Source organism: Pseudonaja textilis, chromosome 3 (genome assembly GCF_049901715.1).
Source record: "Pseudonaja textilis isolate UNSWEBS1 chromosome 3, rPseTex1.2, whole genome shotgun sequence".
Taxonomy (NCBI): domain Eukaryota; kingdom Metazoa; phylum Chordata; class Lepidosauria; order Squamata; family Elapidae; genus Pseudonaja; species Pseudonaja textilis.
This window is the reverse complement of record NC_141992.1, coordinates 7570042-7595901: the sequence shown is the minus strand read 5'-3', so window position 1 is coordinate 7595901 and position 25860 is coordinate 7570042. Positions and strand designations below refer to the sequence as shown.

At 44.0% G+C, this 25860-nt stretch overlaps 1 protein-coding gene across 1 annotated transcript in view; it reads right to left on the bottom strand.

Annotated features, from left to right (window-relative positions):
- The window catches only part of SRMS (src-related kinase lacking C-terminal regulatory tyrosine and N-terminal myristylation sites), a 44977-nt gene that overhangs the window by 2265 nt on the left and 16852 nt on the right, over positions 1-25860 (bottom strand). The window contains exons 2-7 of the mRNA XM_026697358.2: positions 17899-18020; positions 12471-12637; positions 9814-9955; positions 6739-6894; positions 2191-2372; positions 227-383 (exon numbers count right to left, since the gene is read on the bottom strand). Of these exons, the coding sequence (XP_026553143.1) occupies positions 227-383; positions 2191-2372; positions 6739-6894; positions 9814-9955; positions 12471-12637; positions 17899-18020 (926 nt within the window). The remainder of the gene's footprint in view (positions 1-226; positions 384-2190; positions 2373-6738; positions 6895-9813; positions 9956-12470; positions 12638-17898; positions 18021-25860) is intronic.

Genomic DNA, 25860 nt, shown 5'->3' with positions numbered 1-25860 from the left:
ACCTTTGCAAGACTGTTTACCAAGCCGTTGGCTGAATGGGAAGGCAATACATTCACATTCATTTAATAACAAAGGTTTTGCCGGGACTCAGAGTTTGCTTAATGCTTTTTGGGGAAACCAAGGGCAGAACAAAAGAGAGAGAGAGAGAGAGACTCCTTCTTCCCTCCCAAGAGCTTTCTGTTGTCATGATCCTCTCTGTAGGGCATCCATTGAAATGAAATCGTACCATCGTAGGGGCACTGTCCGTAGCTAAAAACCTCATAGAGTAGGATTCCGTAGGACCAAACGTCCGATTTGGGGGAGTACGTCTGGTAAATGGCAGCTTCCGGTGCCGTCCACTTAACCGGGATCATGGCGCTGCCGGTGGTGGAGTAGATGTCATCCTGAAGGAAAGGCAAGAACAGGTGATCAGCCAAAGGCAGGGGAGATGCTTTCACCCGGAGATTCAAGGAAGAGAAGCTAAAACTGGCTTGTTCAGAATGAATAATACAGTTGGAAGGGACCTTGGAGGTCTTCTAGTCTGACCCCCTGCTCAAGGAGGAGATGTTATACATTCCAGATTAAGTGGCTGTCCAATCTCTTGAAAACCTCCAGTGATGAAGCACCCACGATTTCTGGAGGTAAGCTGTTCCACTGATTAAATGTTTTCACTATCAGGGAATTTTTTCTTTGTTCCAGGTGTGATCTCTCCTTCATAAATTTCCATCTATTACTCCACGTCTTGGCCTCGGATGCTTTCAAGAATAGGTTGTCCCCCTCTTCTTTGTGACAGCCTCTCAAAGATTGGACGACCGTTGTCCCTAGTCCTTCTCTTCATTAGACCAGCCATACCCAGTTCCTGCAACCATCCATCATGTGTAGCTGTTCAGACCCACCTTTGTGGGACCGCTTTGTCATCTTTGGTACCCTCCAGATGTGCTAGCAGAGAAACTCCCTGAACACATCGGGAGGATATCAAAAGCCATTTATGGGTTTTGTCTGAGAGTTGAGCACCTAACCCTGAAGAAGTTAAGAGCTGGATCTACACTCATTTCCTCTTTTCTTCCTTCTTTCTTTTTTTTCTTTCCTTCCTTCCTTCCTTCCTTCCTTCCTTCCTTCCTTCCTTCCTTCCTTCCTTCCTTCTTCCTTCTTCCTTCCTTTCCTTCCTTTCTTTCTTTCTCTTTCTCTTTCCCTCCCTTCCTTCCTTTCTCTTTCCCTTCCTTCCTTCCTTTCTTTCTCTTTCTCTTTCTTTCCTTCCTTCTTCCTTTCTCTTTCCTTCCTTCCTTCCTTCCTTCCTTCCTTCCTTCCCTTCCTTCCTTCCTTCCTCTTTTCTCTTTCTCTTCCTTCCTTCCTTCCTTCCTTCCTTCCTTCCTTCCTTCCTTCCTTCCTTTTTATATTTTGCTTGTTTGTTTTAGATTTGTTCCAGATAGGTTGGCGTACAGGTAATCCTCAACTTAATAACTATCACTGGGGCCAGAACTTCCACTGCTAACCAGGATGGTTATTAAGGGAGTCATGCCAGATTTTACCACCTTTTTTGCCATGACGCTTCAGCACATCACCACAGTTGTTAAGTGAATCTTGTGCTCATTATCAAGCTTTCCCCATTGATTTTGTTTGTGGGAAGTTAGCTGTGAAGGTAATCCCAGGTATGCTAAGAGGATGGCTGGTACGTCGGCTTTTTCATTCGGATGTTTATATTTTTGGAGTCAACAAAAGAACTGTAAATGTCTGGGCTCTGTCCTGATTTTTGGAAAAAGTGCAGAGAAGAGCCACTAAGTTGATTAAAGGCCTTAAAACATATGATTAAAGGCCTTAAAACATATGAAGTACTTTGAGGATCTGGGTATGGCTAGTCTGGAGAAACGGACTAGGGGTGACATGATAGCAGTCTTCCAATATTTGAGGGGCTGCCACAAAGAAGAGGGAGTCAAGCTATTCTCCAAAGCTCCAGTAGTTAAGATAAGAAACAATGAATGGAAACTACTATAAATAGAGAAGCAATCTGGAATTAAGAAGAAACTTCCTAACAACGAGACAATTAACGTGTAGAAGAGGTTTTCTGAAATGATGGGGGTCTCCTGTTTGAACAGGGGTTGGACTAGAAGACCTCCAAGGTCCCTTCCAGCTCTGCTTTGATTGGGTAACAGCTAAATCACGGAGGGCGTGTGGAGTGGGGTGCAGGGGTTGTCAAAGCCTCCTTGGATGCACCTTGAGGAGCCTGGCGAGGCCGAAGTCGGCTATTTTGCAAGCAAGGTCATCTCCCACTAGGATGTTCCTCGCCGCAAGGTCTCGATGGATGATATGTTGCTCCTCCAAGTAGGTCATCCCATCAGCCACCTGGCAAGAGATGCTGAGCAGGTGGTGTGTGGTCAATTCCTTTCCTGCAGCACCTGAAAAATCAACAAGGCGCCAGGGTTAGAAGGCAGGGTTGCAGGCTAACTTACTGCCCATTGCCAGGAGTTCAAATCTCACCAGGCTCAAGGTTGAATCGGCCTTCCATTCTTCCAAGGCAGGTAAAATGTGGACCCAGATTGTTGGGGGCAAGAGGCTGACTCTGTAAACCACTTACAGAGGTCTGCAAAATGTTATAAAGCAGTATATAAATCTAAGTGCTCTATTCTATTCTATTCTATTCTATTCTATTCTATTCTATTCTATTCTATTCTATTCTATTCTATTCTATTCTATTCCTTATTCCTTATTCCTTATTCCTTATTCCTTATTCTATTCTATTTTGTTCCATATTTTCTATTCTATTCTATTCTATTCTATTCTATTCTATTCTATTCTATTCTATTCTTTATTCCTTATTCCTTATTCCTTATTCCTTATTCTATTCTATTCTATTCTATTCTATTCTATTCTATTCTATTCTATTCTATTTTCTATTCCTTATTCCTTATTCTATTATTTTATTCCATATTTTCTATTCTATTCTATTCTATTCTATTCTATTCTATTCTATTCTATTCTATTCTATTCTATTCTATTCTATTCTATTCTCTATTCCTTATTCTATTATTTTATTCCATATTTTCTATTCTATTCTATTCTATTCTATTCTATTCTATTCTATTCTATTCTATTCTATTCTATTCCTGTATTCTACTCTATTCCTGTTTGATTTGATTCTATTTTCCGTCCCATCCCATGCAGTATTGCAGGCTAACTCTAACTCTGGCCATAGTCTGGAGTTCGATCCTGACTGACTCAAGGTTGACTCAGCCTTCCACCCTTCTGAGGTGGGTAAAATGAGGACCCAGATTGTTGGAGGAGGGGGGGAAGAGGCTGACATTGTAAACCTCTCAGAGAGTGCTATAAAGCGGTATATAAGTCTAAGTGCTATTGCTATTAACCTTTGACCCTTTGCTAAAAACTCACTTTTATTTACAGCAGGCTTGTCCAACCTGCGGCCCAAGGGCCGCATGCGGCCCAGGTCACCTTGTAATGCGGCCCAGTGCCCACCCCAACTTTTGTGCCCGAGCCAGTGAGGAGGAGGAGGAGAAGCAGGCGCGAGGCAGGGTGAGGCGAGCGCCAGGCCAAGCAGCAACAGAAAAAGCAGGCGCCGTCAGAGCGCCACCTCCTGCTGTTGCCACCACCGCCATCACCGCCGCTTCTGCCCCCGCCGCTTCTGCCCCCGCTGCCACTTCTGCCCCTGCCGTCTCTGCCGCTTCTGCCCCTGCCGCCTCTGCTTCTGCCCCCGCCACCACTGCTGCTTCTGCCCCTGCCGCCACTGCCCCCGCCGCTGCTTCTGCCCCCGCCGCCGCTGCTGCTGCTTCTGCCTTCCACTCCTGCCTCATCCAGCCGGGCCATTTGCAGGAGGAGAGGTAGGCGTGAAGCGGGTGAGCTTTCTCCCCCCGCAAAATTTGGCCAGAAAATAAACCATGATAAAAAAAACCGTGATTAAAAAAACTGTGATTAAAAATAAATAATTTTTAATTAATAATTAATAATAAAAACATCTCACTAACTTCATTTCCAAATAAATTTAATATGTTAACTATGTTTTCTATGTTTTTTTTTTGGATGATCAGGTATTGTTACTGTTATTTTATTTTACGTGCGGCCCAAACCAAATTTTCATCTTCTAATGTGGCCCAGGGAAGGTGAAAGGTTGGACACCCCTGATTTACAGGTAATCCTTGCTTTATAACCATTCATTTTAGTGACCGTTGAAAGTTACAACGGCACTGAAAAGGCGACATGTGACTGTTTTTCAAAAGTTATCACCCATGGCAGCCTCGCCGTGTGATTCAAAATTCAAACACTTGGCAACTGGCTCATATTTAGCATGGTTTGCGGTGTCCTGGGATCCTGTGATCATCTTTTGTGACCTTCTGACAGACAAAGTCAATGGAGAAGCCAGATTCGCTTAACAACCAGGTTTACTAGCTAATTAACAACGTCAGTGATTCACTTAAAAACCGCTGCGAGAAAATTCATAAAACTCACTTAACAATAGAAATTTTGAGCTCGGTTGTGTTCATGTCAGTGACTATGTTTTTCTGGCAAGAGAGGGCACTGTTGTGTCAGAAGTTAGTCAAAGGAGATGAAAAAACAACATCTGCTGAGGTCCTTTTACAATACTAACATTAGGGGAATTCTCTAGCACCCTTGCTTAAAGCACAATCCAATCCTTTCTAGGTAATTTCCCCACAAAATATTACCTGAAGCAAACTTAAACCCACAAGTCTCACTTTCTGGATTAAGCAGCTTAATTTTGAAGCAAAATGTTAACTGCCAACTTCTAAGCTTCTTTCCACCCATTATAGCAGTAGGGTGGATTTTTTTTTTCCTGATTCAATCTAATCGTAATTCTTAGAGAAATAACATCTGGGTTTGACTGACACATCCCACAAGGGCCTGGAGTCCCTCAAAGCGGGAATTCAGACTTCTAACCCTCAGCAGAAAACCAGTTTGACGGTTGCATCTCTGTCCAGTGTCTTAGAACAGGAGTCAGCCATCTGCGGCTCTGGAGCCGCATGTGGCTCTTTCATTCCTCTGCTGTGGCTCCCTGTTGCCGGTCGGCTCTACAATTGATAGGGCTTTTGGTTAGAACAGTTAGAGGAAAAAGGACGCCGTGCTAGGAGGAGACTCTATGGTGGGGGGAACTGCCACAGAGTCTGGCTGGCTCCAGAATTTAATGGGGGGGCTTCCATTAGGATCTTTGTGGCTCTTTGAGTGTTTAAGGTTGCTGACCCCTGCCTTAGAAGGAAGAGGCTACACTTTGTAAACACAATGCACCGTGCAAAGCTATTTTGCTCTGGGATGACGCAAGAAAGAAACTCATTAGCAGGCAAAAGCATTTAGGCTCTTGGAAACAGAGAACGTTGGCTCCAGACTCGTTCTCCTAGGGAGTTGTCCCATCTTAGGTAACAAACCAGATCTGGAAAGAAGGTCAGGTCCTTCAACGCAGGAAACTTCTCATGGGAAGGAGCCAGACTGGCTTCTCTTGGACAAGAGATTTCTCAGCCGAGAAGAATCTCCCTAGAAAAGGGTGGCAGGTTGGGGATGGCGAAATGGCATTGGGAATTCGTCAACTTTGGCTGAAACTGGAGATGCCTCAGATGGCATCCGAAGCCAAGGAAGCTGCCCAACTGCCCGGTGGAGAGGAAATTTGGGGAAGGAATAGCAATTTTCCCAGGGGAGTTTATAAAATTAAGTTTAAGGAAGAACCAGTTCTTGGGTGGTTCCCAGCTGGTAGGGTAGCCTTTAGCAAACCATGGAAGGCTTTTGACTCAGTCTGTCTCTCTGTCTGTCTGTCTCTCTGTCTGCCTGCCCCCTCCCCACCCCCTCTGTGTGTGTGTGTGTGTGTGTGTGTGTGTGTGTGTGAAAACAGAAGACTAATACAAGTAGATCTTGGCTTACAACCATTCACTTAGTGACTGTTTGCAGTTACAAGGGCACTGAAAAAAGTGACTTATGACCGTTTTTCACACGTATCACCATTGCAGCATCCCCATGGTCATGCGATCAAAATTCAGACGCTTGGCAACTAACTCATACTTATAACCATTGCAGTCTCCCGGGGTCATGTGATCCCCTTTTGCAGCCTTCTGACAGGCCAAGTCAATGGGGAAGCCAGATTCACTTAAGCGCTGTGTTCATAACGTAACAGCTGCAGTGATCCACTTAACAACTGTTGCAAGAGAGGTCATAACAGGGAGCAAAACTCATTTAACCACTGTCTTGCTTAACAACAGAATGTTTGGGCCAGAGGTGGGATTCAGCAGGTTCTGACCAGTTCTGGAGAACCGGAAATTTTGAGTAGTCCAGAGAACTGGCAAATCCCACCTCTGACTAGCGATTTTACAGTCTCCTTCCCCTGCCACGCCCACCAAGCCACGCCCACAGAACCGATAGTAAAAAAAAAATTGAATCCCACCATTGTTTTGGGCACAACTTAGTTGTAGGTGAGGACTACTGGTAAGTGTGTGTGTGTGTTGTGTATGTATGGGATGGCACCCATGAGGCGGAGTCATACAGATCCAGCGGGTAGCCACAAGCCATAAGATAGAACCTCTACCATGTTGTGTGACTTACAATTATTCATTTAGTGACCGAATTTGGGGCTCAATTGTCATAAGTCGAGGACTGCCCGGATTCCAGATGTCTGAAGAATGCTGGATTTCTGCAGGCTGCGTTGCAGCCTATCCTGGGTTTTAGTCATTTGTCATGCCCACCATTTTCACCTTGGGCTGGTCAACCATACGAAGATGGGGTCTGGAAGCATCATCCGAGAGTGGTGATACTCACTGTTGAGGTAACTATGGAGGTTGCCCTTCCGCATCAACTCTGTGACGATGTAAACTGGCTCCCCCACAGAACAGACCGCCAGCAGTTTGATGAGCCTTGTGTGCTTCAAGCTTTTCAAGTTCCGGATCTCCTTGACAAAGTCGTCCCTCATGTCAGCTGTGAAGGAGACAAAAAAAGGACATTTGAAAGATGGATGGCTTTGCACAGACAATGTCTGGGATTGTTCTCTCATTCCAGCACATCTGGAAGCCCTGGGTCATGGTTTCTCCACCTTGGGAATTTTCTGGAGGGTGAACTTCAACTCCCAGAAGTTGACAGCCAGTGTGATTATTGATGAGAATTCTGGGAGTTGAAGTCAATCAACCAATCAGAATAGAGCTGGAAAGGACCTTGGAGGCTTCTAGTCCAGGGGTCTCCAACCTTAGCAACTTTAAGACTTGTGGACTTCAACTCCCAGAGTTCCTCAGCCAGCTTTGCTGGCTGAGGAACTCTGGGAGTTAATCCAGTTGAAGTCCTGGGACAAGTCTTTAAAGTTGCCAAGGTTGAGCTGGCTGATGAACTCTGGGAGTTGAAGTCCACAAGTCTTAAAGTTGTCAATGTTGTGCTGGCTGATGAACTCTGGGAGTTGAAGTCCACAAGTCTTAAAGTTGTCAAAGTTGAGCTGGCTGAGGAACTCTGGGAGTTGAAGTCCACAAGTCTTAAAGTTGTCAATGTTGGAGACCCCTGTTCTAGTCCAACCCCCTAGTTAGGCAGGAAACCCTAAGTCCATCCACCCGGAAATGCCCAAGGCTGGGAAACAGAATAACAGAGTTGGAAGGGACCCTTGGAGGTCTTCTAGTCCAACCCCCCGCTCAGGCAGGAAACCTTATAACATTTCAGAAAAATGATTGTCCAATCTCTTCTTAAAACCTCCCACAACTTCTGAAGGCAAGTTGTTCCACTGGTTTATTATTCTCACAGTCAGGAAATTCCTCCTTAGTTCTAGGTTGCTTCTCTCCTTGATTAGTTTCCATCTGTTGTTTCTTGTCCTGCCTTCAGGTCTTTTGGAGAATAGCTTGACTCCCTCTTCTTTGTGGCAATCCCTCAAATATTGCAACCCTGCTTTCATGTCAAGGGAAAAGATTCTCTTACAGTTTCTCAAGCAACAGATTCCTGAATTGCTAGACCAAGCTCACAGGCTCACTCATACCCTAGTCACCTTCAGATTGATTACTGCAATGCACTCTTCAGAAGGGCTGCCCTTGAAGAGTATCTGGAAGCCTCGGCTGGTACAGAATACAATAGAGCAGGCAACTATGTGTGTTCCTAGAACAGTGCACGTTATAGCTCTGCTCCCCAAGCTTTCTTGGTTGCCAATTTGCTTCTCGGTCCAATTCAAAGTGTTTTTTTAAAAAATATCTATGGTTTTTATATGGGGTTTTACCTGCAGTTCCTAGATTCGCCTTGGGGGTCATAGCAGTAGCTACTTAAATTTGAGTAATAAATACAATAAATGAATAAATTCCCAGGGAGTAGTGATTTCTGGAGAAAGTTCTAGATACCTTCTGTCAGGATTTAAACTGAAGGGTGGGAAGCCAAGTAGCAGGTGTTTGCAATAAAAATTAGAACACTTGCTAGAAGCACTAAATAAAAGCAAGGATGTCTTGCCTAGGAAGCTTCCTCCAAACTTGTCTTGCTTTTTGGAAAAAGACACACGCCCCAGGATCATAGGGCTGGAAGGGGCCTTGGAGATCCTCTAGTCCAACCTCCTGCTCAAGTCGGGAGTCCTTACTGTAATCCAATCTGATTTAATCTAATCTAATCTAATCCCAGTGGAAATTTTCTTTCATCAGATTGAATGAGAACTGGAAGAAGAAGTTTCTGTCCAGCTTGGATAGCTTACATTGGACTTGGAACATGGGTTCTAGGATCCTATCATGCCCCTGGTGGAGTCAGACTCTGAGGAAGAGGAGGAACAGCCGACGGGGAGTGGAAGGGTGGCTCCAGAGGTTGTGGAGGAGGCTGGGGAAGGGCAGAGGCCGGCTGGGCAGTCAGAGGAGGACCCAGGCCCATCCCCTATCCATCCTAGGGCATACAGGGAGGAGGGGGTAAGGGAGAGATATAGTCTACTTGGAAGGAGAGGGCCTTGATCCTCTTCATGGGCTGCAGCTGTGACAACTGGATAAGAGGATGGACATGTGTAGGGGCCAGTGCTGGAAACAAAGCATGGAAAAATCTCTAGTTTATTGTTCCTCTCTGAGTTTGGCGACCTTCCCAGTGTGTGTTCTGATATCTGTGCATGTCTTCAAGCCCTTATTTTGCCTGGTTTGTGTTGTTTTTTTAACTCTTTATAATTTAAATGGCATTTCCTCCTTCTTGTAACTGCTTGTGTGGGAGTTTTTTTAATCTCCAGTCAAGGATATTTGGAGCTTGGAAGCAAAGTGGAGGAATAAAAGGGGCTTCATTGTTTTTTGTGACTGTGTTTGTTTTGTATCCCACCCAGATCCAGAAACCTACAAACCGGCTAAGTGCAGAATATCACCTAGTATCAGAGTTTAACATAGTACCAAATTTTTTAAAAAAATGTGTTCAGCATTCACCTGAACTAAGCTCCCTTCCGCATGTCTTTTCATTTATGAGCATGGAATGACCCAAGAGGTCAATTGACCTGGTTTATTAACAACAATTGGGACTTTGATTAACTGCTGTGGGAACAATTGTTATTATTACTTCTAATAACAACAGTGTCTTTAGGGAGGGTGCAAGACAATTATAGGGCAAAAACTGTGCCAGTTTTGTGATGCTAATCCTGTGATTATGTGCTTGCACCAGATGCCGAGATGCAAGGATGTCAGGATGGGGTTTAAATTGTGATCCCCCAGTGCCTGTTCTATTGTTATCATGGCTTATCATTTCTCCATCTAATTTCCAGCTGGGGGAAGTCATTCTCATTTCCTTGTTTAGCTGGTGGATTCAATCTAGGGTGCCCGTCGTTCAGCTCTGGCCTACCCATGGAAGATTGGTTAATCCACCTCTTAAGAAACAGGCAGACAAGACGCATTGCACAAGAGAGGACACGTTCTGCACCCCACAAACCTTGTTTCATAATTTTGATGGCCACAGGCACTGTGTTCTTCCACATTCCTTCCCAAACTTCTCCAAAACATCCTTCACCCATCTTCCTCCAAAGGTGGAATTCAGACCGGGGACGTTCCCACTGATCCATCTCAGAAGTCCTCTGTAGAAGGGGTAAGATGAGAGACAAACGATCCAGATCACAGAATAAGAGAGTTAGAAGGGGAAATTAGAACCTTCTAATCTAGCCCAATCTGCTCAAGAAGGAAACTACATATCGTTCCAGGCAAATGGTTGTCCAATCCCCTCTTAAAAATCTCCAGTGTTGGAGCATTCACAACTTCTGGAGGCAAGTTGTTCTGCTGATTAATTGTTCTAAATGTCAGGAAATTCCTCCTTAGTTCTAAGTTGCTTCTCTCCTTGATTAGTTTCCATCCATTGCTTCTTGTCCTGCCTTCAGGTGCTTTGGAGCAGTGGCCCCCAACCTTTTTTGTGCCACAACCCGGTACCGGCATCACAAAATGATCCGCGGCCCGGTACCGGCATCAGCACGCATGACAAGGCAAGGCGAGCCGAGCGACCGGCCAGCCAGCCATCCCACGCTTCTCCCCGCCACCTTCAACTCCTCCTTTGTACCTTTGTTGATGGGCTTTGCTCTGGGACGGCTTCGGGACGGTCGCTCAGCTCACCTTGCCTTCAGTGCTGAAAGAATCCTCGCGCCTTAGTTTCATTCGAAGCCCCCTGACTTCGATGAAACTAAGGCGCGAGGATTCCTTCAGGACCCAAACGCCGCTTTCCAACTGGAAAAGCTCACCCGGAAGCACTTTCTCGTCAAACAAGATGGCGGCGCCCAGCAAACCGGCGGCCCAGTAGGAAATGTTCCATGGACTGGTACCGGTCCGTGGCCCGGTGGTTGGGGACCCCTGCTTTGGAGAATAGCTTGACTCCCTCTTCTTTGTGAAAACCCCTGAGATATTGGACCACTGCTATCATGTCTCCCCTAGTCCTTCTTTTCATTAAACTAGACATACCCAGTTCCTGCAACTGTTCTTCATATGTTTTAGCCTCCAGCTCCCTAATCTTATTTGTTGTTCTCTACATTCTTTCCAGAGATTTTTTTAACATTCTGGTGACCATAACAGGCCAGGCCTGGATAAAGGAAGGAATAAAGAAATCTAGAACAAAAAGGTTGCCGGACCACTGAGATAATTAACTCCAATTCATCATTGTTTCATTTTTCTAGTCTACCAACCCTGAAATCTCCTAGTGGTGGAGAGCTTCTGGCCTTCTAGGATCAACCATCAACAGTCAAGGAAGGAGACAAAATTTAAGCTGCAGACTAGCCCTTGGAAGAGCAGCCGCGAAGGCCTTGGAAAAGATAATTCAGATTACAAATATCAAAACCACGGAAGCCATGCTATTCTTTGTGACACCCTACCATTTCAGACAGATGGTCGGTTGCCCAGTCTCTTCTTAAAAACCTCCAATGATGGAACGCCGACAACTTCTGGTGGCAAGCTGTTCCACTGGTTAATTGTCCTTACTATCAGGAAATTTCTCCTTAGTTCCAGGTTGCTTCTCTTCTTGATTAGTTTCCAACCATTGTTTCTTCTCCTGCCTTCTGGTGCTTTGGAGAATAAACTGACCCCCTCCTCTTCTTTGTGGCAGCCCCTCAAATACTGGAATACTGCTATCATGTCACCCCTAGTCAGTAGTGGGATTCATTTTTTTTTTTACTACCGGTTCTGTGGCCGTGGTTTGGTGAGCATGGCAGGAAAGGGTTACTGCAAAATCCCCATTTCCTCCCCACCCCACTAACCTGCTTCCCAGCTCCGTTCTCCTGTGCAGGGCAACCAAAGAAGGCCCAGCCGATCAGTTGGGACTCAATGGGAGGCAGAGGATAGATGGGGGCGGGGCCAGTCAGAGGTGGGATTGGCCGGTTCTTCAAACTACTCAAAATTTCTGCTACTGGTTCTTCAGAACTGGTCAGAACCGCCTGAAAACCACCTCTGCCTCTAGTCCTCCTTTTCTCTAGGCTAGCCAAATTCAAATCCTGCAATCGTTCTTCATGTGTTTCAGTCACTAGGCCCTTAATCATCTTAATTGCTCTTCTTTGCACTTTTTCTAAGGTCCACAACATCATTTCTATAATATGGTGACCAAAACTGGATGCTGTATTCCAGGTGTGGCCTTGCTAAGGCTTTATAAAGCAGTGCTAAATACTTCACGCGATTTTGATTCTATGCCGTTTATACAACCAAGGATTGTATTAGCTTTTTGGACTGTTGGAGCACACTAGTAAGATCTGGGTTATAGTTAGTTTACACGAATGAAAGTAAAGACGTGTTCCAGCATAGTGTTGCAGGATCCAATCTGTGACAACTTCTGGTTCCAAGCATAATCCCAAAAGCTCGGAAGAATAAACCTTTGGTTCCGGTGACCGACTCAGATTGGAACCAGTCAATTGTTTACTTTGGAAGTGATCGATTGAAATTAACTGTTTAAGTGTCGAGAACAAAAGAACATTTCAAAAGATAAACTGCTCCAAAGATAAAGAAACAAACAAACAAACAGCCATCCATTCCCCAATAAAAGCCCCACATTCGGGCACGGGAAATTTGTCAGGAATGGAGAGAAAAAAAAATAATCACATGGGGGTGCCATGTTCTTCCACTTACCTTCTGGACACAAGGCTGAGACAGAGGGCATTGAATGATTTTCCAGTTGGCTTTGTAATAAGCCAGGAGCTCTTCCAGACTCAGGAAGACATGAGCTTTTTCCAAGTAAAAACTTCCGGCAGGATTCGAGTAGATTCTGAAATGCCGCACTTTGCCATGGTTACGAACTGAAGATTGAAAGAGAAGAGAACGTGATAGGATTTGGGCAGGGGTGGACTTCAAACATTTTAGCAAAGGGTTCTCTGCCCGGTTGCTAGGTGGATGTGGTCATGGTGGGCGTGGCCTAGTTGGCCTTCTGCACCACGGCGGTGGGGAGGGGTGTTTTTGCCCTCCCCGGGCTCCCGAGGCTTTTCTTGATCTTCCAGGAGGATGAAAACGGCCTCCCCGGGCTCCGGAGGCTCTCTGGAAGCTGGAAACAGGCCCATTTCCAGCCTTCCTGAACTTCCGGGAGGCCCGTTTTCTGCCCTCTCCGAGCCTCCACATGCACCCTGCACTTCCCTGCATCCAAAATGGGCCATGTGGGGACTCCTGGGGGGAGGGGAGTGGGGGGGGCAGCCAGGAGTGGGATTTGGGGGTTGTCTGAACTGCACAGAATCTTAGTTAGGGGTTCTCCTGAACCCCTGCAAACTCCCAGCAGCCCATCCCTGGATTTGGGTCAACTTTGCAATTTCCTTTCCTATAGTTTAGTAGCCACCAGCATTGTTTGTTACTTAGCTCAATGGTTTATTTTATTTTATTTATTTATTTTTATTTTATTTTCCACCTTTAGTATTCTTACCAGTAACTTAAAGTGGTGAATAAATCTAGTACTCCTTCCTCCTCCTATTTGCCCCACAATGACAATGCTGTGTTGCATTATTAGGCGTAAGACCATTTGTTTAACAATGAACAGCCTTGCAAAAAACAACTTGGTACTTGCAGTTATGACCATCATAACACCCCTGTGATCATGTCATTGCAATTTGGGCACTTGGCAACCGGCTTACATTTACAACTGGTGGCAGCACCCTGCAGTCATGTAATCACGACCACATGATTTGCTTAATGACCAACATTAGAGCTTGTCGTCCAACCCGCTGCCTCCCAGGAATACCATTCTGGATAAATGGAACAGTTCGCCCCCATAAATTGTGGGTGTTCCTACGCTGGAGTTTTTTAAGAAGAGACTGGACAATAGGTTGTCCAGTCTCTTCTTAAAAGCCTCCAGTGTTGGAGCACCCACAATTTCTGGAGGCAAGCTCTTCCATGGATTAATTGTTCTGACTGTCAGAAAATTTCTCTTTACTGTATTTCTAGTTTGGGGTCTCTCTTTGATAAGTTTCCACTAGTTACTTCTCACCCTACCCCTTAAGGTACTGTTGACTCCCTGTTCTCTGTGAGAGCCCCTCAAGATCCTGCTGAGATGTTAAATCCAGAACCAACTCCAGAATTTTATTCTACCTGCTTATGTAGTATTATCACTTACTGTAGCTACCATATAGATAAGACTTGCTGTCATCTGGAATTTTTGCTTATATTTGAACGAAGAGACTGCAGTTTACATCCGTTATTTCTGGTCCTAGTTTCAATGACCATGAAAAAATAATTTCTGACCATCTTCCTTATGGCACCTTTCTTCCAGAGGTGGTATTCAGCAGATTCTGACCAGTTCTGGAGAACCAGTGGCGGAAAAGTTTGAGTAGTTCGGAGAACCTGTAAATCCCACTTCTGCCTGGAGATTTGACAGTATCCTTCCCCTGCCACGCCCACCAAGCCACGCCCACAGAACTGGTAGTAAAAAAATTTGAATCCCACCGCAGCTTTCTACGTATCTGAGCACTGATATCATGTCTCCAATTGGTGTTCATTTCTCCAGGTTATTCTACCTGCTTATGTAGTATTATCACTTACTGTAGCTACCATATAGATAAGACTTGCTGACATCTGGGATTTTTGCTTATATTTGAATGAAGAGACTGCAGCTTACATCCGTTATTTCTGGTCCTAGTTTCAATGACCATGAAAAAATAATTCCTGACCATCAGGTTTCTTCAGCCTGTCCTCCTGAGATGTCTCCAAGTCCTTGTCTTCTGAACTCTCTCCAATCTGTCAATTTTCTGGAAAACTGTCCAGAATATGACAAACCAAAATGTGTTCTCACCAACCACAAGGAGGGAAGAATAAGGATGCTGCACGTGTTTGAGGGGAAACTACATTTCCCATGATTCCCTGAGATGAATTAAGAAGGCAGAAATGCCTCTGGGGCAGAATGCTTGGAAATAATCTCGGCATGTTTTGGAATGTACACCAACTTTTCCTTCATGGTGGATGTTGACCTAGGTTGGGAAAAAACAGGAACAGATGGAAGTTGAGGCAGTGACGCTACCTATTCCTTCATTCATGACATTTTTTTTGCCAGGTACGGCATGCACAACTGCCATTCAGAAGGTTTCCTTGTGTTTAGCTCAGCCATGCTAGGCAGGTGCCCTCAAGCTGTGTTGTGTTGGCACCTCTTAGAATTTCTGGCTTGGAATTCCGGGGAATTGAAGTCACCACAATTCACAGCTGCTCAGCTGTGAAAGGATGAGAATTCTAGATGGCCTGTTGCCATTGTTAGTCACTCCTAATTGTGCAAAGGCTTGGTGTGGCTTGAGGCTAGTTCATCCCTTGCTCCAACATCTGACGTATGTAGGCAGAATACCTTTGTTTATTGCATCACTTAGTGTAATTACACACAAGAGAGGGAATAGAAGGTGCAATTAGTAATTAACTTTTTTAAGATTCAAATTTTCTGGAATAAATTTATCACACAGATTAGGGTGGAGGAGACACTCATTTCTTTTGTGTTGCAAATTGGAAATATTTCTTTTCAGGGTGCCCAGGGATTCCTTGCATGGCAAATAATTCACCCTGCTTTACTGCTCAATATCCAGAGAAATTATCCAGTTGCCTGTTAGCTGTAACATGTGAGCAACTAAGGCCTTGTTTCCCTTTAATCCAGTGGTGGGATTCAATTTTTTTTACTACCGGTTCTGTGGGCGTGGCTTGGTGGGCGTGGCAGGGCAAGGATACCGTAAAATCTCCAGTCAGAGGTGATATTTGCCGGTTCTCCAAACTACTCAAAATTTCCGCTACCGGTTCTCCAGAACTGGTCAGAACCTGCTGAATACTACCTCTGCTTTAATCCTAATGATATTAACTGCAGCCTTTCTCCCAGTTGGAGTAGACATCTTAGGTCACAGCAAATAATGAAAACATGTTGGCTGAAAAGAAAACAGAAAAAGAGAAAAAGAGAAAGAAAAAGAGAAAGAAGGTTTGAAAGAAAGATCTTGAGGAAGGAAGGAAGGAAGGAAGGAAGGAAGGAAGGGAGGAAGGAAGGAATTGAAACACATTGTAGGTTGGACCGAGTTGTGCAAAGCACAAATGTTTGCATTCCAAGAAGAACTTCATTTGCACACATTTGCCCTTCCACTCCCCAATCCCTCAAAAGTTGCCTGACTACAATTCACAATCGACTTAGCTCTTGCTAACCAGAAAAGTCGAGCAGTGAAAATAGCTGCCCTGCCTGTAACTGATCCAAATCCTTTCGCAAAACGATCACCAGCACCACCTAACAAAAGGCAAAACTCTGCATTAAAGGAAAGCAAAATAAATATCTCGAGTCTGCCTCCACCTCCACTCCTACGTCCTCATTCTGCCTGGTGTTTATTTGCCTGGCTGCAAAATATCCCAGTGGTTTCTATGGGAGGGAGGAGAGAGACACAGAGCTACCCTGCCACCTTTCTTATGGGAAGACCTGCTTCTGCTGCTAGGAAATAGGAGTGGGAGGCCAGGCAAAGCAGGAACTGCAAAAACGAGTAATTGAATTGCCCTACAAGATTTACCAGAGTCTGATTGTCTCCAAAACAAACTAATTTTACAGTGTTTGATACCACTGACAATTAAGGAGAATGGTGTTGGCTTCACAAGGGCCATCTAATCTAACTTCCCTTGCTCAATTCAAAATACATTAACCCATTTTTTTTTTCCTTCTGTTGAAAGGCTTGGAAAATGCCTTTCTTCTGAGGATTTGATTTTCCTGCTGGGAGAGCTCCGGTGCAAGGATACAGACAACTGCTTGAAAGCTGGATCTTTTTATTTTCCAGGAAGGCGAGAGATAGCAAGAAGTCTGCGTTCCTGGGGCTAGCTAGCTTTGTATGATAAGCCCCTGATTTTTATACCTTTTTTTCTCCTTTTGTGTGTGTGTGCTTGTGTTTGTATTTCTTAATGTTTTAAATCCTGTCAGGGGTTGTCTTCATTTCTGCCTGAGGGTAAACTCCACGGGGTGGTTTGATTGGATTATCAGTTTCGTCCTAATGTTTTCTTATATTTGTTTTGTGGCAATCTCCTGTCTGTCTCCTTTGCAAATATATTTTGTGTCTTTTGTCTGTTTGTTTTGCTGATTTGGCATGTTTTCTTTTCTTGTTTCCCTAGTTTTCTTAATTATTTGGGCTTTTGTCTAAGGGGCTTCTTTAATACCTTTTATTTGATTCCTTTTCCTATGCAAGTTTGTTTTATGGCTGGCTTGATGTTCCTTTTGGGCTTTTCCTGCTTGGTGACACCATTGTCCTCGTGAAGTTTCCTTTCCACACTTCCTTGGAAACTTTTTATGAGGAGTTGGACTCCAAATCCCGAAATCCCCCGCCAGTCCTAAAGATAGTCCCTACCCTGCCTCTATTTGAAGCACAGTCAGGGAAATCCATTTTTGCACAGGGCAGAAAGCTCCAGATCATTCTTAATGTGGGGCCCTTGGTGCTGTCTGAGTTTGGTTGTTTTCTTGCAGATGTTTTCATTATCCAGCTAGAGACCAAATTCCACTCCTTTCTGGCACTGATTAGGTTACCTAGTTGGGTAATGGAGTATCTGCAGGAAAAGAACCAAGAGCCCACAGTTCTTCCTCTTTCCTCCTTTCCCCTTCCTCCTCCTCCTAAACTCCACTCCCTTCTAGCACTGATGAAGTTACATAGTTGGGTAATGAAACACCTGCAAAAAAAAAAAACGCCCCCCCACCAAGCTCAGAGAGCAGCAAAGACCCCACAGTCCAACTCTTAAGCATCTCTTCTACTGATTGAGTTTTACAGCCAGGACCCAATTTTAGCCAAGCTGGTATCCATGATGGCATGAAACTCTACCTGTTTTTAAGCATGATAAAAGATCTTTGATTGTATTATCAGCCCCATCATCTTGATTTTTTGGGGGACCATGGCTTGGTTTGATGATACCATCACAATCACCATCTTGACTAGGTTGACCATGTGAACATCTCTGCTGGCAAGAAATAAGGAGGAAGAATCCAGCTTGATCTTCAATTTGGTAGGCCCAAATCCAATTAATCCTAAAAACAATTCACCTTTGGAGGTCAACTATGATAAGAGGTCTACCGTGGCATGAAGAGTAAGATGTAGTTTACCTGACAGAGAGTATTCTCCCTTGTTACTCTCACTGTCTCGAATAAGGAAGGAGCCGTGGTGATTTGGGGGAGAGAGAAGTAGCTGGTTGGCTTTATTTCTTGTGATTCCATTTATGTACCAGCTGAGAAGAAAAGAGATGAGAGCCGATTAAACTATAAGCCAACCTTTCAGTTGTCTTCGGTACAAATCATAAGGAAAGAAACACATTTCAAACTTCTAAGTCATGTCCAGGGCAGCCCAGAAGTGTTTTCGCTTGTTCCAGATTTTTTAAAAAAATTGTTTGAATTTTGTTTAAAAATATTTACACAGCACTGGTACACTGGAACATGCCCACGAGGCTTGAAACCTGATGTTTCCACCACGCTTATCCTTTACATAAACAATGAAATTCCATCCTCTCTGGTAGAACAGTGATTCATTATTTTGGCTTGTCATGCACTGAAATTTATCTGGAACATTTTCAAGTTCAGGAAAAGACCAGTTCTGCTCATACCATCCCCCTGAGACTTTGTCCAGATATTTCCATATTTTAACCATGATTAATTTGATGACTATAATTTAAAAGGTATAGCAATTTCTTATTTGCAATGTGTTTTTTTTTCCCTGGCCCTCACATAGGTGAGGGATCCTTGGTGCTCTCTGAGCTTGGTGGTTTTCTTGCAGATGTTTCATTACTTAAATTAGGTAACATCAGTGGTAGGTAACATCACCAGCACTGATGATGTTACCTAGTTTAGGTAATGAAACGTTGGCAAGAAAACTGCTAAGCTCAGAGCGTACCAAGGATCCCTCATTTCAACCCTGAGTTACAATCATTCTCTTTTATTGGCATCAAGTATGTGTCACAAAGCTAGATTTGGTGGGGATTGAATTATACAAGATTCAGTCTCAGATTTTCTGTTGTAGTTACAATATCACAGCAGAGGTTGGGTGATGTTATAAAAGGCTAAAGCCCGACAGGTCTGGCTCCTAGTGACTTCCACGGACACACCTTGCCTCCAGAAATTGTAAGAGCTCTATCACTAGAAGTTTTTAAGAAGAGTTTGGAGATCTCCCATCCAAACTTTAGGTAGGCGTGGCTCCACTAATTCAAATGTGCAGGTATATTATAGGTGGTAGCTGGCTCACTAGTAGTAATTGTAAGAGGGATCTTGGATTGTCCAGGTGGATAATCACTTAAATAGGAGCCAGCGGTGTGCTGCAGCTGCCAAAAAAGCCAATTCAGTCCTATGTTGCATTAACAGAGGGATAGAATCAAGATAGTCCCGCTTTATAAAACTTTAGTAAGACCACACCTGGAATACTGCATCCAGTTTTGGTCACAATATTATAAAAAAAAGATGTTGAGACTTTGGAAAGAGTGCAGAGAAGAGCAACAACGATTATTAGGGAGCTGGAGGTTAAAACATATGAAGAACACTCGCAGGAATTTGGGTATGTCTAGTTTAATGAAAAGAAGGGCTGGAGGGGGGGACAACGCAGCAGTTTTCCGATATTTGAGGTGCTTCCACAAAGAAGAGGGGGTCAACCTATTTTCCAAAGCACTAGTAGGCAAGACTAGAAACAAAAGATGGGAATTAACCAAGGACAAAAGCAACCCAGAACTAAGGACAAACCGAACAATTAATCAGTGGAATGGCTTGCCTCCAGAAATTGTAAGAGCTCTTATCACTAGAAGTTTTTAAGAAGAGTTTGGACAACCATTGGCCTGAAATGGTATAGGGTCTCCTGCTTGAGCAGCGGGTTGGACTAGAAGACCTCCAAGGCCCCTTCCAATTATATTGTTCTGTTCTTTTCTGTTCTAACGAGATCCACTAGGAAGCTTCCACCATCTTTGGTGGGTTAAAATGACGATGCTATAAACGCTATTTCTCCCTGTAACAAATGGGGGGAAGTGGGGTCAGAACAAAGCATATTCCAATGAGCAGATACAGGAATTACAGTAATTACATGGAAAGTTTTAAGCGAGTCTTCTTCATCAAAAGAAAAAGAGCTCCAAGATAAGTGTCTAGTCTCAAAACCTCACTGAAATAATTAGCCTTTCTTTTGTTTTAGTTTCCTGCAGGATCAGTCTTGTTTAAAGCTTTTGGTGAAGTAAAGGTGTCTTGACATGTGCTGGAAAGAAAGAACCTCTTCAGTGAGGACTGAATTTTTATCCTTCCCAACTTTCTCACTCTTCCAACTGCAGTTATTGCTATTGTTGTTATTGCTTCCAGCAACATTCTTCCACAATTGATTTTCTTATCCCTTCCACACCCAAGGCCACTATACAACCAGCGGTGGGATTCAGCCGGTTTGTACTGGTTCATGCAAACCAGTTGTTAAATTACACACACACATACCACTATCAAAGTGGATCCTGGGCGCTGTGCTGCATTGGAGAAACGGGCAACGGATCAGCTGGCATGAGGGAAAGAGGAAGCCACTTTCTTCTCCCTGCTCCTCCTCCTTCCCTTGTGCCAGCCGCTCTGTCGCCTGTTTCTTCATTGCAGCGCAGCACCCAGGATCCACTTTGATAATGGGAGGTGGGTAATTTAACAACCAGTTCATTCAGGGTCAGGTTGGCCATCACAGGAGGCTAGTCCTGCATATGTGGAGAAGCTGGAGGACCAGGATGGGCCACGCCTCCCACAACAGCCAACCTGACCCTGGGCAAACCTGTTGTTAAATTATTTGTAACTTGGTATGTGGCTTGTGCAACCTTTATGCAAACGCCTGCTTTGTATCTATGGAAACTCTCAGCCATCCAGGTCATGGTTGTCCTAAAGGTGCTTTCTTCAAGAGGCAACTGGACTTTCTTGTTTTTTTCTTTGAAGATGTTTTGCTTTTCATCCAAGAAGCTTCTTCAGCCCTTGACTGGATGGTGGGGAAGTGGAAGGATTTATGTGGAGCCACCAAAAAAAGCACCTTTGAGACAATTTTCTGCTTTGGTATCCAAGTAAATTTCCACTTCCTATTTGCTCTGCCTCTTGTTCTTCTTGGCTTCAGACCCATAAAACCCCAACTGTTCAAATGTTCTAAATCAAGAGTCTTCAAACTTGGCTTGTGGACTTCAACTCCCAGAATTCCTGAGCTAACATGACTAGAGGAGGAATTCTGGGAGCTGAAGTCCGCAAGTCTTAAAGCCATCAAGCTTGAAGACCCCTGATCTAAACTCTCTTCGCATATTTGACAGTCTGAAGCTCCTGGGAACGGACTCCTCCCTGTAGTGAGGGTTGCATCATGGATACCCTGAAATAATGAAGGTATGTCAGAAGATCCAGACCAAGTGATTCACACCTCTTTGATCTTCCACCTGGTCCATCAACAGAAAATGGTAAAAGCTTTCCCAGAAGTGAAGGTGATGGAATGAAACATCAAAGGAAGATTATGGAAGCCCCATCAGATCTCTAGCTTGGAGCTATGAACGTTCTGGAAGAAGGGTAGATCTTACAGAAGGGAATGGAAGATGATCTTGGATTGAAGACCTCTCCTCTTCGTTCCATAAATGGGGCAGAGGGGTCTGAAAGCACCATAGAACTGCCTAAAGCACCATTCTGACCCCACGTTTTTTTTCTTTAGGTATGTGGGAAACAAAAAATATAGGCTATTGATCTATCAGATTCAACAAGGCCTTTGGATGATAGCAGGCCCCAGAATAAGAAGACATGAACCAAAGTTTTAGATAGGATGATTTCAAAATGTACCAGAACTACTTGTAATCCTGCTGAACCGTTGCTAATTGTGAGACATGATTTTGCAAAGTATGTAGTTTTATAAATATAATTGGACATGGAAGGACGAAACCACGAGAAATAAGGAACTGAAAGTAGCTGAGGGAAGGAGGTTTGAGATGTACACAGGTATATGTGAAGACTGCCTGTCTGTAAGTAAGAACAAGGAAGTAAGTTGTGAAATGCGTGCAGAAAAGTATAAAAAGAATGTCTTGGGATGTATTCAGAGCCACCGGCCATGGCTACTCCTTGCCAGATTCAGCCATGTCCATTGTTCTGACCCAGGCTTCGTCAAACGTAATTAATCACAAACTTGTTTTAAAAGCAAAACCTATTTTATTGCAACACTGGGAATTCTTTTCATTCCCAGCCCGAACTAATCTTAAACTGTTCCCCAAGATAAGCACACACCTTTCAGTGCTGCCAAAAACAGAAGTATCCAAGTAATTATAACAGAAACCAACCGAAGTATAAGAAAAAAAAACAACTAAATACACAGAGCATGAGGATGACTTGGAACCGATCTAACTACTTTGCTTCCTTGCAAACTTTTATCCCTTATGGGAGGGGCAGTGACCTCCCAGCCTTACTCCTGAGTCGCCCCTTTTGTTTCAACTGCTCTTGCCTTCTAGCAGCTCTGCACACATGCACACTGGAAACAGGCTCCCCTTGCTCCTCTGCCTCGCTGCTGCCAGACTCCGAAAGCAGCACCCCACTCCCAGATGGTCCTGGCCCCATCCCTACATTGGATGCAGGACCCTCATCCAAGTCCTCTCCAGACTCCCTGACTGGTCCCCTTTCTTCCTCACTGTCTGAGTCCGCTGCCGTCTGCACTGGTTGCCGGCGAACCACAACATCAGGGGACCTCATTGCAATGAGTTATTGATGTAAGTTGTGTTATGATAGCTATTCATGTTCCAAATTGCTCATGAAATAAAACCTCTGACTCTTGAAGTAAGAATTGTTTTTTTTGTATTGCTGTTTCCTGTTCCTTTTTATTGGGATATTTTTTTATAACAAGTGGAACAAGCCAAGCCAGCCAGAAGATGTTAGTACCACTTTATAATGCCTCAGTAAGACCACACTTGGAATATTGCATCCAATTTTGGTCCTCACAATATTAAAAAAAATGATGTTGAGTTTCTAGAAAGACTACAGAGAAGAGCAACAATGATGATTAGGAGTCTGGAGGATGTAACACTACCCTGGGCAGCTTGCAAACAAGTAAGTTGGCATTGTTCCTTCCTCGGGTTTCCTTTTTCTCTGCAATAATTGCCCCATTAGGCCAGCTGAACAGAACAGTGAATCAAGAAAGCTGTCCAAGAAAGAAAAAAAAAGAGAAAGAAATATCATGGAGCCAATTCATCACTGATATTTAGTTAGTTTACTGTATTGTCATTGCACCTGGTACAACGAAATCAAACACCATTTTCAGTGGACATCATGACCATGAAAATAAACACAAACACGCGTCCTTCACACTCCACACATTTGAATTGAAAACCCCAACACCGCAGCAACACTTCACTATACAGCAGAATTCAAAAGAGCTACTGCCCTGGGATAGAAGCTGTTTTTCAGCCTATTTGTCCTTGTTTTTATTATTCTGTACCGCCTGCCAGGTGGTAATAGTTCAAAAAAAGGGGGTGCCCAGGATGAGATGGATTTTTGAGAATGTTTTGAACTTTCTTAAGGCAGCGGGAGCTCTAAAGCTCTTCCAAAGAGGAGAGAGGGCAACCAATGATCCTCTGGGCAATGACGTTAACCCTCTGGAGCGCTGTCCTATCTGCCACTGTGCAATTGGCAAACCATACAGAGATGCAGTAAGTTAAGATACTCTCTCTGGTACAGCGGTAGAAGGTCACCAGCAGTTTTTCATTCAGTTGTTGTTTTCTGAGAAGTCTCAGGTAGTATATTCTCTGCTGGGCCCTTTTGACCAGGGCTGCTATGCGGGCACCCCAAGTTAGGTCCTCTTTTATGGTAACACCCAGAAACTTAAAACTGGCCACTTGCTCCACTCAGTCTCAAATTTATTGATTTAATTTATATCCTTCCTTTTCATTCAGGATAGCGTTCCCTCCTTTTATTGGTCTCCACAACAACCCTGTAAGGTTGGTTGAGCTGAGAGAGAGAGAGATTGGCTCAAACCCCTCCAGTCTGTGGCCGTGGGAAGATTGCTGTCACTCTCTGGGGCCTGTCCAGGACCTTCACCGCTACACCATATTGATTCTTCCTTTTGCTCTGTCGTGCAATCGGGCCTCCAAATTAAATCAGTGTTTTTTCTAATTTGAGCTGCCGCTTCCAAACAGGTGAACTTCAACTCCCAGAATTCTCCTCAGTGGCTATGCTGGGTGAAGAATTCTGGGAAATGAAGTCTATACTCCTCCCTCTGGAAATTACCCTGGTGGGAAACCCTTGCTTAAGAAATCTGGAAATGATTTATTAGCTAGTTGCATTAGGGAATCCTGGGCAAAATTCCTGGACTGAAACTGTATTTTTGTAGGCTGGAATATATAGCATGTCTGGCATAATTTCACCATCTGGATGTGAATTAAGCCTAAGGCCACTTATGTTTCTCTTCTGTGCCAGTTGGTTGGCAGGCCTAGTGCGAAGGAACTCTGTGCAAATCAATGGAGGTAATAAGCTTCTCATTTTATTTAAAGAGATAAACAAGTCAGAAGTGATAACTTTGCAATCAAGTCAGGATCGTAAGCCATCTTTAACTCATGGTTTCTCATTGGCTTCTATTCCTGGCTTCTCTGGGACTGATTAAGTGCCTTTAAATGATGGTCTATCTCCACAGCATAGATTTTCTCCATAATGGTCTGTTCTTAAACTTGTCCTTCAGGTCTTTTGACAGCATCCAAAGCACCAGAGGGCAGGACAAGAAGCAATGGATGGAAACTAATCAAGGAGAGAAGCAACCTGGAATTTAGAAGAAACTGCCTAACGGTGGGGACAATTAACCAGTGGAACAGCTTGCCTTCAGAAGTTGTGGATGCTTCATCACTGGAGGTTTTGAAGAAGAGACTGTATAGTCTGAAATGGTAAAAAGGATTTCCTGCTTGGGCAGGGGGCTAGACTAGAAGACCTCCAAGGTCCCTTCCAGCTCTATTCTGATTCTGATTTGGGTAGGCATAGGCACATCATGGCATCTGACTAATTCATCTAAGCATCTTTTAGATGTAACGAGGCTGCAGAACTTGCGTTGTTCCTTCTTGTTGTGATGTAGTAAGTGGATTTTCACATAATCTGATGTATGCAAGATGCCTCTGGACTCCAACTCCAGAATCACCTGCCATTTGTAGGGGCCTTCAACATTCCCACTGCATCCAACCTCAAAACAGGTAGTCTTCAATGTATGACCATAATATAGCCTGCCTATCAGGGTTGTAAGTCATGATGGTCTTAAATAGGCTCACCCATGTAACTGACCCAATCTTACGACCTTTTTTTTTGCAGGAGGCGTGAAGTGAACACCACGGTCATTAAACAAACGCTATAATTGTTACACAAACAATGGCTCACTAATGGGCTAGTTTCGCCCAAAACCGGAAATGAAGGTTGGTTTTCCTACAAAGCTGTTGTAAAACAGTCATGTGACCATGGGAAGCTTCAGACAGCTGTAAATGTGGACTGGTTCCCCAGTACCAGAAATGCAGTCACGCGATTGCAAGTTACTGATTATTGTAACTTCAGAACAGGGTTGTTAGCATCCCTGTGGAGATCCATCATAATTTCAAGTGGTCGCTAAATGAGTGGTTATGAGTCGAGCACTAACTATGCAGAAAACATAAGGTAAAGTTTCCTTGGAGGAGCATTTGACAGTTAGTGATTAATGAATGAATGAATGAATTCTTTATTGGCCAAGTATGATTGGACACACAAGGAATTTGTCTTGGTGCATAGGATCTTTGTGTACATAAAAGAAAAGATACATTCATCAAGAGTCAAGAATCATAAGGTCCAACACTTAATAGTAGTCATAGGGTACAATAAGCAATCAAATCCTACTAGGAAACAGTCAATATAAATCATAAGGATACAAGCGACAACGTTACAGTCATACAGTCACAAGTGGGAGGGGATGGGTGATAAGGAGTGATGAGAAGATTAATAGTTATAGTAGTGCAAACTTGGAAATTGTTAGACAGTGTTGAGGGAATTATTTGTTTAGCAGAGTGATGGTGTTAGGGGAAAAAACTGTCCTTGTGTCTAGTTGTTCTGGTGTGCAGTGCTCTACAATGT